General features: G+C 43.6%; 1 protein-coding gene across 3 annotated transcripts in view; it reads right to left on the bottom strand.

Moving 5' to 3' along the window:
- MCTP2 (multiple C2 and transmembrane domain containing 2) overlaps positions 1–15,463 on the bottom strand; it is a 765,697-nt gene that overhangs the window by 18,404 nt on the left and 731,830 nt on the right. For all 3 annotated transcript variants that reach the window (XM_085644499.1, XM_085644501.1, XM_085644500.1), the window contains one exon: positions 14,417–14,514. In XM_085644499.1, the coding sequence (XP_085500625.1) occupies positions 14,417–14,514 (98 nt within the window). The remainder of the gene's footprint in view (positions 1–14,416; positions 14,515–15,463) is intronic.

The following is a 15,463-nucleotide window of genomic DNA, read 5'->3' as shown; positions in this document are numbered from 1 at the left end:
AGATGGGCCTTTCCCAGTCAGTCAGACAGGGGTGACAAGAGATGTACTGTTTGGATGTGGTGCACTGCCAGAACCAGAGCCAACGCCTGGGTAAAAAAAAAAAAGTCGATAAGGTGCTGACCTTGACTAGAACACCTTACACTAATTCTCGTACTATCCCGATATGGCACGTAACCATTTTATGATTGTGAAGTTTCATATTTCAACTGGGAGAGAATCCACTGTCTTTGTGCAAGTCCTAGGAGATACTGCGTTCTGAGCCTTAGATATTTGTAAGTCTCTTGGTGTTATTGATCTGTTGTGCTTTGAGCTCGAACAGCTGTTTAAAACATATGTTTTGGTATTGAGACTGGGCTGCAGGAGATAGACGCTTCTGTCAACGAGTCAACACTAATGTTTGAAAAGCCAAGAAGTAGGCCAGCTAGGTGAAAATACTCAGACGAATACGTCTGATCTTGTGAAGCACATGCAGATTAAAAGAAGCTAATTGTGCTGCGGCTCCAGTTCCTCTCCACGGGTCTCAAGGCGCAACACCAAAAGAATATCTCTGGCGCTGGGTCTAGCTAAAGCAATTTCTCTACACTGCAAGGAAACACACCCAGTTATTTGTGCCACTGCTGTTTCGGCAAGATGAGAGCGCGGACTGGTCTGGTTTAATGAAAACAAAAGCACTCACATAACCGCAATAGAAAACAAGCATTTGCAATGCAATAGGTCTCGTATTCACGCGAGTTTGAACTATTGGCATTGTAAATGACAATGTCTTTTAATTATGTTTTGGGCTATAAAACATAAATAAAAGGAATTGTCATTTACAATGCTAATAGCTTAAACTCTCTCGAATGCGAGACTTATTGCATTGCAATAAAGGGCCTTGTCGACCGCTTGTTAGATTGTAAACATCAGAGGAAGAGACCAGTCTGAGACGTCTTCAAAGTAGTGATAAATAGTGCAGTGAAGAAGATGTGTAAGTGTTGTAAATTAGACAACCACAAAGTGTGAAGTGAAAGTTACAATGATCTGATCTATAAACACTAACAAAGAGCTCCAACACCTTTTGCTCTGTGAATACACTGTTGTGGCTCAGGAGGTAGAGCGGGAGGGTGAGGCGATTTCATGCCCTCTCCGTGGTTTGATTGTGCAGTGTGGCATTGAGTAATGTCATTGCTATCTTTGGCCTAATAAAAACACTCCAGCTGTAGTAGGGCCCTGGCTTCACCTCCTCTAGCAGGGCGGGCTGTGCTTTATGGCAGGCATGGACGGAGGGAGGGAGGGATGATTTCGGCTGCAGCTCTGGCCTCGTACAGTGCCCCTGCTATTACTAGTGAACAAGAGGCGCTGAGGTGGTGGTGTTGGTATTGGTGGTGGTATTGGTGGTGGTGGTGGCGGTATTGGTGGAGGTGGTGGCACTCATAGTAGTGGTGGTATTGGTGTGGTGGTGGTATTGGTACTGGTGGTGGTGGCATTGGTGGTGGTGGTATTAGTGGTGGTATTGGTGGTTGTATTGGCGGTGTTGGTTTTTGTGGTGGTGGGCTTGGTGGTGATGGTGTTAGTGGTGGTAATGGTATGGGTGGTGGTGGTGGTATTGGTGGTGGTATTTGTTGTGGTGATAATGGTGGTGGTATAAGTGGTGGTGGTGGTATTGGTGGTGGTAATGGTTGTGGTAGCAGTGGTATTGGGGGTGATTTTGGCTGTGGTTGTATTGGTGGTGGTGGTATTGGTGGTGGTGTTGATGGTGGTGGCGGGGGTGGCGGGGGTGGTGGTGGAATTGGTGGTGGTGGTACTGGTGGCGGTGGTATTGGAGGTTGTGGTGTTATTGGTGGAGGTGGTTGTAGTGTGGTATTGGTGATGGTGGTGGTGGTATTGGTGGTAGTGTTGTTAACAAAACAGGCTTTTGAAAACAACCCGTCCGGTAGCTTTAGTACAGATGACTTGTAACACAGATGTGCTGTTGTCAGCTTCAGCCCATTTGCACATGAATGAATGAATATAAATTTTATAGAGTGCGAACTTAGCCCAGGGGCGTCAAGGCGCTGCGGAACAGGATCATAATAGGAGATGTCTAACAAAGTCAGCGCTTAAAGGTTAAGGTTGGAAAAAGAATTAGGACAGGTAAAAAGCCAGGTCTTCAAGGACTTTCGAAAAACTGAATGTGTTTCCAAAGTGGAGATAGGGGAAGGGAGGGAATTCCACAGATCGGCCCCTATCAAAGAGAAAGCCCTCCCCCCCCCCCCCCCCCCACATCTGGCTTTCCTAGCCCTGGGAACTATAACCTGGTTCTTACTTGCAGATCTCAGGCCCTTACCAGGACAATATCTTTGGAACATTTTATTGATGCCTTCTGACCCCTTATTGTGAACAGCCTTGTGAACCAGACACAAGGATTTAAACACAATTCTCCTACCCGACGGGAGCCAATGCAAGCTTCTGATAGTGGCTGAGACTGAGTGAAATTTAGGGAGACCCATCACCAGCCTGGCGGCGGCATTCTGCACCAATTGAAGTCGATGAAGAAGTCCCTTGTTGACCCCCAGGTAGAGAGCATTGCAGTAGTCTAACCTAGACACCACAAGAGCCAGCACTGCCTGTTTGCGCGAGGACAGGGTAAAAAAACGGAAAATCTTCCTGAGAGTCCGTATCATCCCAAAGCAGGTAGAGACTGTCCTATTTATTTGAGAGCCCAGGGAGAGCGCGGAGTCCACAATAATGCCTAAATTCCTGGCAATAAGACAAGGGCTGGGGCAGGATCCAAGAGAATCAAGCCACCAGGCCTCTGACCAGATATCAATATTGCCTCCAAAAATTAGGACCTTCGATTTTATCCTCATTGAGTCTTAAATAGTTCTCAACCATCCATGCAGCCACCGCCCGCATGCAGTTTTTGAAATTAAGTGCTGAAGCGGAGACACTCTCAGTGATGAAATCAAAATCTGAGTGTCGTCAGCATAGGAAAGCACTTCCAGGCCAAAAGACCTTACCACAATAGCGAGCAGGGCTACATAGATATTGAAAAGGGTGGGATTCAATGAGGAACCCTGAGGGACTCCACAAGACAATTGTTTAGGGGCAGTAAGAAATTGGCCCATCTTAACTCTTTGTGATTGATTCAAGAGAAATGAGGAGAGCAAATTAAGTGCAGAAACCTCTATCCCAATTTCCCGGAGCCTGCCCAACAGTCTACAAGGAGAGATGGTATCAAAAGCTGCCTTCAGATCCAGGAGGATCAGTAGGGTGGAATGACCAGCGTCAACCTGTTGTCGGATGTTATTAAGGACAACGGTTAAGGCTGTCTCCGTACTGTGTTCACTCCTGAAACCATGCTGTGAGCCATCTAGCAATTGATATTCCTCCAAGTAAGAACTAAAATGGTAATTAAGATGTTTTTCCAAGATCTTAGCTGGAACGGGCAGTAGGGAAATGGGCCAAAAGTTTTTTTAGTTCTGTCGGATCATCCTAGGGGTTCGTGCCCCCTCCGGCCCTCTTAGAGAAGCCCAAACCAATCAGTCTGAGCATCAAGAACAATGCCTCATGGGGCACCTTTATTCCCCTGAGTGAAAGAGACATTAACAAGATTCTTTAGAGTATCAACCCATCTAATCACTTCAGCGACCCACTGCCACCTCCCATCTTCAAAGAAGTCAAGGATGACGTCATCCCCATCTGGATAAAGATAGTCAACGCGTCACTGTCACATGGTATGATCCCAGATTGCCTAAAAGCAGCTCAGGTATCACCTATACTAAATAAAACTAAGATAATACTGACCTTAACAACTTCTGCCTTATCTCTAACATCCCCACTCTTTCCAAACTCCTAGAAAAATGCGTTCAATCACAACTCTGTGCTCACATCGAGAATTTCCAGCTCCTGGACCAACATCAATCTGGCTTTTGGAGTGGGCACAGCACTGAATCGGCTCTCACTCACGTTATGGGTGACATTTTAAAAATGCTTGACCAAAATGTATCTTGCCTCCTAATCCTCCTTGACCTTTCCCCTGCATTTGACACTGTCCATCACGACAACCTCCTATTCATTTTGAAGAACTGAATGGGCCTCACTGGCTGGGTATTGCAATGGTTCTCATCCTTCCTCCACCACAGATCCCAAAGAGTCAAGGCGAAGCACTCTCTCTCCCAGCCCTCTCCAGTATCCATGGGGGTCCCCCAAGGGTCTGCCCTATCTCCTATACTCTGAACTTGTTAGTTCAGAGTATAGGAGATGCACTAAATTCCACGAACACTCTCCTCCATAAGTATGCGGATGATACGCAACTTTTTCTGAAAATCTCCTCCCCACATAACCTCATATCAGTCAACACTACTCTAACGACTACTCAAAACTGCTTAACGGAGACCCACCTCCTGCTCAACACTTCCAAAACAGAATTCCTCCTCATTTCTCCTCCGAATCACATCCCCAGGTTAGACCTTTGGATGAACCACTTCACTGCTTTCAACTGCTCCCCCTCATTATTAACTCAGCCAAATCTCTCGAAATCACCCAGGACAAGCATATGAACATGAAGAATCCTATTAGCAAGGTGTGCAAGGGAGCTAATGACCTGATGAGGATACTCAGGAATCTCAAACCATTCCTTCCACAAGCTGACTTCAAGCAGGTGGTCCAAGCGCTTGTTTTGCCGAGGCTAGACTATGGCAGTGCTACGCTCTGTGGCCTCCCCAAATATACCTTGGCCCCACTAAGGGTATCATTGAACGCTGCTGCCAGATTGGTTACTGGTACCAAAAGAAATGCGCACATTTCCACAGGCCTAAAATCCATATAAAAGTGGTTGCCCTACGAAGCACGAACACAGCTAAAGATCGCCTGCCTGTCACACAAAGCCCTCCATTTCAAAACCCCCAGGTATCTAGCACAAAAGCTAGAATTATCCGGAGGTGGTAGACCTTCAAGAAGTGCTAACTCTTTCCTCCTGAAAACCACAGATCTTTCGCAAAAAGAGAACGTGTCACCGAGCTTTCTCCAGCTCTGCCCCAAAGATCTGGAATTCTCCCACCGGAAGTACGCAGAATCTCCTCCACGCTTGCTTTCAAGTTGGAAGCTAAAAGATTCCTTATGAACAAGTTCTTGCCTTAAAGGGGTTTGGATCGTCTGCTCTAAGGTATTGAACTTGCAACTTTAAGACCTACGCTGGATGCTACTCTTCTTTTAACTTATCATTAGCTCCCCTCCTAGTTCGCTATGTACCAATTATTATTTTATTCTCTATTGACCCCTTTGTTTGTAACTGTCCTGTTTGTTATTCTTATCTGATGCCAGTACTGCATTTATTACCTTCCTTCCCTCCAACTGTAAAGCGCTCTGATATCCTTCTGGATCATGTTCGCGCTATACAAACTTTAAAAATAAATTCAACTTCATCTTGTACTCAGGACCCCAGAGAGACTGAAAGAGCTAGTCTGCTGGCCACCTGGCCTCAGGAACATAAAAGGCTCCCCAAAAGCTTCTGTACTCTTCTTCAGTGATTTTGTGGCCTCCAAGTGGTGCTTCTCAGGTCCTTGACACTTGTTGTTGTTCAGGGGGCTCTTAAATTAAGCTTTTGGGCCCTTTGTGACTGCAAATGAGCCTGTTCGTACCGGAACCGTGCTGCACCTACAAAACTTTAGTGCGAGACACCGTCAGCCCATCTCTTTACACAGCAAGCATCGATCGCCCCCAGAGGCCCCTCACCACAAAGTTTTAATCTGTCCATCTACAACGCACGACACCGCCCGCAATGCTCTCCTTGCTCCCTGCGACCCTCTCCGATGTGAAGACGACTCTTAGCACAAAATTTCCAAAGGTAAAATTTCAGCAAGACTAATCTGGGACTCCATCCGACCCATGCTCCATTGCGACTGCAGAACTTTTGTCTTTGACACGGTCCGCGCGACCAGAGAACCGCGGTTGGCGCTTTCTGCTTTTAGGCGCTTCAAAGTAGTTTATTCTCCGAAAATTCATTACTTCGGGTCTACTGATTGGATTATTGTCATTTAGGTCTTGTGTCATTTATTAAATTCTGCTCTATTTTTCTAACCTGGTATAGAATCGTTTGGTGTGATGTTTTCACAGATTTAATGTTTGAAGTGTTGCACAAATACTTTACAGATTGCCTCTAAGTTAAGCTTGACTGCTTTGTGCCAAGCTACCAGAGGGTTGAACACAGGTTAATATGGGGTTTGCTTGTGCCTTACCTTGACTAGGATTGTGGTTGCTGCGTGACCACAGCTCACACCCCAGTCAACTAGTAACCCAATTTCTAACAGGATGGTTGACCTGTCTACTGGCAACAAAAGTGGCAGGGAATATCTGGTCACTTTAGTCTACTGAAGACAGCCCGGCTGATTTCATGGAGCTATACCATCATATTAGATATCGGGGTCTCTAGTTGGCAGTGGCTTGCACCCTGTCCAAGAAGGGACCCATCATTCTGGTAAGGGAGCTCCACACCCAAGATAACCCCTGCACACCCACTTGGTAGATTGGCAGGAGCAGGCAAGCCTATCATAGAGGCAATGTATAAAGTATATTTGCATAATACACACAGTAACATAGTGAAAACACTACAAATAGACATCACACCAGTTGAGAAAAATAAACAATCTTTATCTAAACGAAACAAGACCTAAACGACAAAAATCCAAAATACACGACTCAAAATATCACTTTAAAAAGGTTTGAGAAATTTTGTCCGTAGAACTCTAGTACCTTGAATGTGTCAAAATCCATAAAGAAAAATAGCTGCAGAGGAGAGAAGTGTCAGAAAACACAGTGATGCGTCGGTTCTTGGGTCCCTGGGGAAGCGATATGTCAGTTCTGCCGCAAGCAGGAGAAGTGTTGCATCAATTCCGGAGAAGCGATGCATGGAAATATGAAGATGGCTCTGGTCTGTAGGGTGACGTGGTGGAAATCTTGGTGCACAGGTGCGAGGAAATCCAGATGCACTGGAGGTTGATGCGGCGGCGAGAAACAGTTGATGCGTCAATTCTTTTAGCTGCGGACTGGTGATGCGTCAATTCAGCCGAACAGAAGGGTCTGTGTCGAGTGAGTGCGGTGGTCTTGGACGTCAGAAACACAGTGCGCTGGACTCAGGCTGCAGCATTTCTTCAGGACGCTAACAGGTGCTGCATCGATTTCTTAGGCTGCATGTCAGCAGTGAAAGGAAACTTCTCACTCATGGCTGTGCTGCGTCAGAAAAACAGACATTGGAAGGTGTGATGCATAGATTCTGCAGTCTTTTGCAGCAGGAACAACCTCCAAGTGCCCAGAACTGGAATTGGCACCACTTGGCAGGTCAGACAACCCAGCAGTGGAGTTCAGAGATGCTGCTGGTCTTTGATGGCCCAGACATCCAACAGGAGGCAAGCACACACAGGCCCTTGGAGAACCTTGGAAAAGCAGGACTCAAAAGCAAAGTACCGTTCTTTCACTGCCCGCAGAAAGAAGCAGCAACTGCAGGCCAACCCAGCAGAGCAACACAGCAAAAGGGCAGTACTCCTTCTGACAGCTCTTCTTCTTGGCAGAGTCCTCAATCAAGACGTTTTCTAAATATGTAAGGTTCAGGTCCAATTTTTATATCCCTTTTAACCTTTGAAGTAGGCCTTGCCCAGCCGTGACTTCAGAGATATTACAGGGGACAGAGACAGCATAGTGGGAGGCCAGGCACAGCCCTTTTCAGGTGTCAGTGACAACTCTTCCCACCACTCTAGCTCAGGAAGGCCCATCAGCCTGGTGATGGGCCATCAGGATATGCAGGGCACACCTCAGCTCCCTTTGTGTGACTGTCTAGAGTGAATGCACAAACAACCCAGCTGTCAGTCTAAACCAGATGTTGATTCCACAAGCAGGCAGAGCCACAGTATGGTAAAGCAAGAAAATGCCCACTTTCTAAAAGTGGCATTTTCAAACACACAATTTAAAAACCACCTTTGCTTAAAGATGTGTATTTAAATCTCTAGCTCTTACCAATTGAAAGGTACACATGTAGGATATTACATGGCAGCTCCGATGATAACCTATGGGAGAGCTATCATGTATGCCATGTAAAACACACCACTACATGTCCTACCTTTCACATACACTGCACCTTGCCCATAAGGGTACCCTGGGCCTACCTTAGGGGTGCCTTACATGCAGTACAAGGGAAGGTTTTGGCCTGGCAAGTGGGTGTACTTGCCAGGTTGACATGGCAGTTGAAAACCACACTCACAGACACTGCAATGGCAGGTCTGAGGCAGGTTTACTCATGTTGGTGGCACAACCAGTGCTGCAGGCCTACTAGTAGCATTTGATTTACAGGCCCATAGCACACACAGAACATTTTACTAAGGACTTACCAGTTAATCAAATATGCCAATCATAGATAACCAATCATAATCACAATTTACACAGGGAACACTTGCACTTTAGCACTGATCACTGATTGCGTAGCTCTGAGCAGGCCACTATAGAAGAAATATAACCTGTTAACTGTTTGAGGCACTTTTGCCAAGGATGGATGTATTAGATACATCAGCACCAAATCATCGGGCTCAATGAGATAAATTTAAGGACTCTTGCAGTTTTTACTTTCGCTGGGGTAACACCAATTTGTGAGCACAATCAAATAAAATATCTTAAAGTAAGAGGAATAAGGAATCCGGATTGAATAAGATGCTTTCGGAATTGTAGTATGGGACTTAAAATGCTCAGCACAAGCTCACCAAAACGTACTTGCAACAGAAGATAAAGTCTATAGTTAGTAATTAGCATTTAAAAAACCTTGCAAATTCACTTAAAAAACCATAGGTTTCACACATGTTATAGTTAGGTGGATATTTCACTCGTAAAAAACCAATGAAATTCCCCCGTTGTAGTTAGTTCAGATAACTATAACTCGCGCGACCGCCACTCTATCCCAAGGATGATGTCATCAGTGATGTCATGAGTGATGCCACTGACCATGTCATGAGTGATGTAATATGTGACGTCATGAGCAAGATTGCGGGCGCGCAAGTTATAGTTATCTGAACTAACTATAACGGGGGAATTTCATTGGTTTTTTACGAGTGAAATATCCACCTTACTATAACATGTGTGAAACCTATGGTTTTTTAAGTGTGTATATATATATATATATATATATATATATATATATATATATATATATATCCCACGGAACGTTCAGAATTCAAAAAGAACGGGAGGGACACAGCGGGGAAATGGGGAAAGGAATTGTTTCCACTAAGAAAAGCTGAAGGCATGACGCGTTTCGGAACAAATTCCTTTTTCAAATGCCAGCTTCAACAACGGCACTCCCACCAGATCATTGAAGTAGTCCCAGTCGTTCCGCCATTGGTGGCCATCCAGGTGGGCTGGGTCTAAGTTCCAAACGGACCTGCAGTCGCGTTGGCTGACTACAAGTCCCAGCATGCAATTCTCATATATATATATATATATATATATATAAACAAACACATTTAAAAAAGAATTTTGGGCTGTGGTTAAATATATTCATTATTCGATCAAACAGAAATAAACATTCTTGATCTGGTTCAAATGTTTAGAAATACTGATGTATGTGCAGTTCTAACAGCTGCATCAGGGTGTCTAAATGTTTCTGAAGGAAGGCATTTCCTAGAAATAAACTGTTATGCCCTGCATAGTATTTTCATATCTTGCAGTTTACTAGTTCACCTGCTGATCAGCCACAGTGTGTGTTTGGAGTAGAATGTTGAGAGTGCTGTGATGCATAGAACGTTGGGAGTCTGACTGGGTGAGGTATGACAGTTACAGATGGGCTGAGCAGCAGGCAGGCTGCTCCTGGTGGGGTTTGATACTACAAAGGGGTTTGCTGTGGCATGTTACCAAGGACTAACTACTGGGCTAACCTACTTTACCTTAACCTGTTACCAGTTCTACCTGTTGGATGTACCAGTAAACCAACTTGCTGTACAACTGGAATAAAGGTACTAAAGAACTTACATGGCTATCAGCGTCTACTTCATGTAAGAATACAACATATTTTTGGCGACGAGCGAGAGTTGGAGACTTACTCACTGCCCTACATGCCCTTGGAGATGATCTAGGAACAAGAAGAAGAAATTTCAAACAGCGCAACAAAAAGAGTAACTCAAGATGACACAAGCAACAAAAGAAAGTGGCACAGCACTCTTCGCAACCCCACCAGTGTCCTGTACATCGGACGGCCCCAGCAACAGAGTGCTGTACAGTGTGGCTGTGTGTACACCCACAAGTTCTGCGCCTAAAAGGATAGTGAATGTCTTGGAAATATTTGTCTACAAGTACTTAGGCGCAGCAAAGATCAAGACAAACATGGACTGCTGTTTAACGCCATATTTTGATGATGCCTGGTGTTGGCGTTACTTTGGAGGTGCATGAGGGTTACAGCGCACGTCAAGTCTGACATCTGGAGGTGGTTTTCATGTGCTTGAAAAAACGATTTTACCTCATGGTTTTACGTGGATTTGGTACAAGGATCTACAATGTTTTTGATGGATCTGATGGTTGTTTCCTCTCACAACGATGTGGTTTTAAAGAAATATGAGCATTGTGGGCCATTCTCAGCGTGGAGAATTCACACGAAGGAAAGTGTGTGATATGCAGTGACACTGGCAAGTTGTGGATGAGTACGAGTCTCTCTTTGGAGTGGCAGGTGAGACTTATTTTTGTGTTTGTCATGGGTTTTTAGTCCTTTCTGAGACCTTAGAGTCGCGGTGTTTTCCAACCGCCTGCCTATTTTTGAATACAAACGTTGCACGAGCTCTGTATGGCGCGTGAGTTCCTACCTTCAGGAAGACGCTGCTGGCTTCGTGCTGTCTGCTATGACGTCTTCCTGGTCTTGCAATCCCTGTTTGGACGCTTGGCACACACAGCATGCCGTGAGCCACTCGACGCGGTGTGTAAAAACGTGCCGCCATTTTGAGGCATGAACATTTACTATCTGACAACCACACAATTTTTGCCAACCAGTTTTTTTTCATGTGCGCTAAGTTTGATAAAGTTATTTGAAGCACGAAGATGATCGAGAAGGTCGTCTCAACTGGTGTGTGAGCGGGCTGCTGATGATCCAGGTGATTGATTGGTACACCAGCGGTGAGTGGAAGTTTATGGTTCCTTCAGTTTTAAGAGTATCCGGTGGCAAAAATTTTCTTGGATCTACTTTTTGGCGCTGGACATTTTGAAAGTTAAATTCAGAGAATGTTCCTGTTTCAGAACATTGGGGCTGAACATTATGCAGTGACTATTTGGAGCGTTGGTGATTTTTCAACATGAACGGTGGAAATGTTTTCGGGTGAGAGATCGCTCACCGGTGTGAGACACAGTTTTAGGATGTATTCCATTTAGTGTACTTGCAAGTTTTGTGGAATGTTATTAAGTGTAGTGATATGCCACAGTCTTCGCTTCCCTGTATATGGGTGGGATATATAATGTCGGGGTGGTAATCACAGGTTTATCCCTAGTTTCAGGGATGTGGTTCTGTTTATGCTCATTACGTAGTTATAGTGCTCTTTTAGTGGTGTTATTGGGCAGAGGCTACATGTTTGCCTGGTTTAGTTAGTGAGTGTAAAGTTGAGGTGTTTCGACCTCAGTGGTTCTAATTCCACAGGTTTAGTGCCCTTACGCAAGGGATGCCCTAATAGAGTTGTTAGTGGGCAGTTTGGGTATGGGTTTGGTTTTATTTCATTCCCATGTAGAGTTATTGGAACCCTTGTTCTGGGGTGGGAATGTGGTCTTGGTACACATTAAGCGGCACACGCGGCCTTTTTATTGAGGCGGGTTGGTGAGTGTGATTTCTACTCACAGTTCCCTTACATGAGGGATGGTCATGGTTTGGGTACTAGCCCCTTTCCATAGTGCGTTTCACGCAGCCTTTACTAAGGTGAGTTTAGGGGTATTGTTCCCATTCAAGGTTTACAGATTAGTTCTTTTTGGTAACCCGGACGCGGGTCATGTTTTCATGGTTTCCACCAGTTAACATAACTGGTGGAAACTCTCACAGGGTTGGTTTAGATTCTAGTTATATGGTCCCATATTCATTGTTATAGTCTTAGACCCTTATATTAGGGTGGACTTTAGGGTCATAATCCCAAGTTTTTGTACCTCACAAGAGGAGTGAAGGTTTGGTTTTATAATCATCTTCACATCGTAGGTAAGTTTCCTTATGCTAGGAACTTTGCTTTTCATTTGTTCCCTTTCATTAGGGATTGTACTTGCTGGGTTTGTTTATTGGGTTTCTGACAAATGAGATTTCTTTAGGTCATGTTTTTTTTCCCCAATATGTCGTGCATAACTCCTACATAGGGTTGGTATGCGTTGGAAGGGTCCCATGCTTTACTTGGTCATTCCTACTCAGGAAGTGCATGCATGGAAGTTAGACCCAAATTCAGTGGCAGGGTGGTTACCTGTTGTCTAACGCAATGACACTTTTTCATTTTGTTTTTGGGAGAGGATGGGTTGTTGTACTCAATTTTACAATTGTTGTATTTTGTCCGTTCTCTACTTTGAATGGTTCATTATCTCTCGTGATGTTCTTTTTTGCACATCCCTGGTTTTGATTCATTCTTTTCATGGGTAATTTTGCTATGTTTGATATTTGGCAATATGTGCATTATGCATCAGAATGTTTTATAGAGATTTGGCAATATGTGCATTATGCATCAGAATGTTTTATAGATTGGGTTGGGTCGTAGGGTTTGTTTCCCTTTTGCTTATTTATTGTCTCAATCTATTTTATTCTTTTTATTGCCTTTGAATCTTTCGTGTTGTTTAACACTTTTAGGCATCTGAGTTTTGAATCATTTTATTACAAGTATATTTTCGTTTGTGTATGGTTTGTTCATATAGCATTGTTGTATTTCCATAGTACAAATGTCACTTTCGTTTTTCATTTTAAAAGAAGGGGGACATGTTATGCCCTGCATAGTATTTTCATATCTTGCAGTTTACTAGTTCACCTGCTGATCAGCCACAGTGTGTGTTTGGAGTAGAATGTTGAGAGTGCTGTGATGCATAGAACGTTGGGAGTCTGACTGGGTGAGGTATGACAGTTACAGATGGGCTGAGCAGCAGGCAGGCTGCTCCTGGTGGGGTTTGATACTACAAAGGGGTTTGCTGTGGCATGTTACCAAGGACTAACTACTGGGCTAACCTACTTTACCTTAACCTGTTACCTGTTCTACCTGTTGGATGTACCAGTAAACCAACTTGCTGTACAACTGGAATAAAGGTACTAAAGAACTTACATGGCTATCAGCATCTACTTCATGTAAGAATACAACATAAACCTTTCATATTAATAACACTAGGAAGAACAAAATACATTTATATATTTTTTGCAGGAATCACATTTCTTGTCAATCTAGTCAGTATTCAAATATGCACACAACTTTCTAGTACAACGGTCCATCATACATGAGCTTAATGTTCCACAGGTACAATTTCCACAACTTCATGGTCAGTACATAAGTATTCCTTGAACAAGCCCACGTGAGTGGATTTTTAAAAAATATTCTTCAAGAAAAATGACGCTACCCTCACCTTTGATATCTGCTTTTGTGTCTGTGTGAGAGTATCAGCCAGACAAATGTGTGCGTATTTTTATGATTTTATATTTTGGGGTAATACATCTATTAACTCCTCAAAGGAAAAATATATTGCTCATTAACCACTTATAGGATTGATGAAAGAACAACTCAGTGAGGAGAGGCATATTCCTTTTGCACGATACTCACTACTCGAAAAGATGCCTTCTGAAAAACTCTAATACATTTTAAAAATGCACTATTTTGGATTAAGCTAGTCTCTGAGGCTTTGAATTATTTTCCCACTGTGAATATACCCTAATATGATGCTGCAGTGAGCAAAATGCATTGAGACATGAACAATGAATTCATCTGAAAAATAAGGTTCTTTTAGGATTGCGAAGGAGACAATACCAGAGAAAAACGCCCATCTTTTAGGAGATCCAATACCGTGTTATTGAACGCTGATGCAGCTTCTTTGATCACAAACATTTCATAGACACTAACAATATCAAACACAAACTCTTGACTTTCAAGGCTGAGGAAACCTCAACAATAGCATAATGGGTTCAATAGCAAACGCTAATTTTCTACCCAAAAACTACTTTTTAAAGAATACTAAGAAATACATGAACACGCCCGGCCTATACACTGCTGTTCAGCAATTACTGTATAGTTGGTGTTTTAGTTATGCTTTAATATGTGGTGAGACCGAGGAATATTGTACCCATGTTAGACACTAAAAGTAGGTCATGAACTTGCAGTTATTCTTAAAGTAGACTCATATTTAGTATCCATTCTAGTGGAACAAAAGAACAACAAACATGTGACAAAACCAAAGGCTTTAGGGCTGTAAGATGTCTCTGTCACCATACTGGAGAATTACTTGCCTTTTGAACATCAGATGGAACTCTTGAGAGGAAATCTAATAACTCGTTATTGTCAATACAGTCAGGATTTCTGAGCTTCTTGGTAAATTTGTTGATCCCTGAAAAGCAACAACAGTGTTTATGAAATAGTCATGTATAGACGCACACAAATATTACACATGACAGTTATAAATTTGATATAAATTTGGAGGACTATTTCAAATGATTACCATTTATTTAATTGTACATTAACATCTACACTTCAGTGGTATCCTCACACTCTAAAATATATTTTGGTGAGATACGCTTACATATGCACATTTTACTGCAGTTTGATCCTGAATCTCTTACTGTGATAAACAATTTGCAGTGGGTTGTCTATAAGACACAGTGAAGGACAAATTTTAACAAACGTTCACAACAAATTTGAGAAACATATTATCTACTGGCGGTCGCCAGTAGATAGTTATAGTTAGGATGTATTTTCCATAGGAAATCCGCAACATTCTATTGGGAATATCTTTGGCGCCGATTGACGAATCTTCGCGAAATTCTCCAAACTTTTGGCCAGCTCCGCTCCGCTCCTACCCTGAAAGTTTTGCAGTGATCCGTGAAGCGGGGGCCGACAAAAAAGGGGGGTCCCAAAAAGCGTTTTCCCCATGCAATTTCCCATAGGATCTGTTGTCGCAGCTACAGCCCGAACCGCTGAACGGAATGACATCAAATTTGGCAAAGAGGTAGTCCTCAGTTCGGACTCGTGCCTTTTGCATATTTGGTGTGAATCTGTTCAGTAGTTCCTGAGAAAATTAGGGTAAAACAGTTAGTGATATCTATGGCCGCGGAGGATCTGCGGACCGTACCCGCACCGTAAGCGCACCCTCCCCGAACGGAGCGCGCAACCTCCCGATCGCGCGCTGAATGCTAATTGGCTGTCGAGCGTCTCTCTACATTCGAAACCAGGAACTGTTGGCGGCCATTTTCTGCCTCAGTAGATGCGAGGCTGAAGATGGAAGGGGAATAAGTGTGTAAAAGATATGAAGGGGGCAGAGTGGAAATACTCTGACCCTC

The sequence above is a fragment of the Triturus cristatus genome, chromosome 3_1 (assembly GCF_964204655.1).
Source record: "Triturus cristatus chromosome 3_1, aTriCri1.1, whole genome shotgun sequence".
In the NCBI taxonomy this organism is placed as follows: Eukaryota; Metazoa; Chordata; class Amphibia; order Caudata; family Salamandridae; genus Triturus; species Triturus cristatus.
The sequence above is the reverse complement of the archived record's forward strand: the minus strand, read 5'-3'. Positions and strand labels throughout refer to the sequence as shown.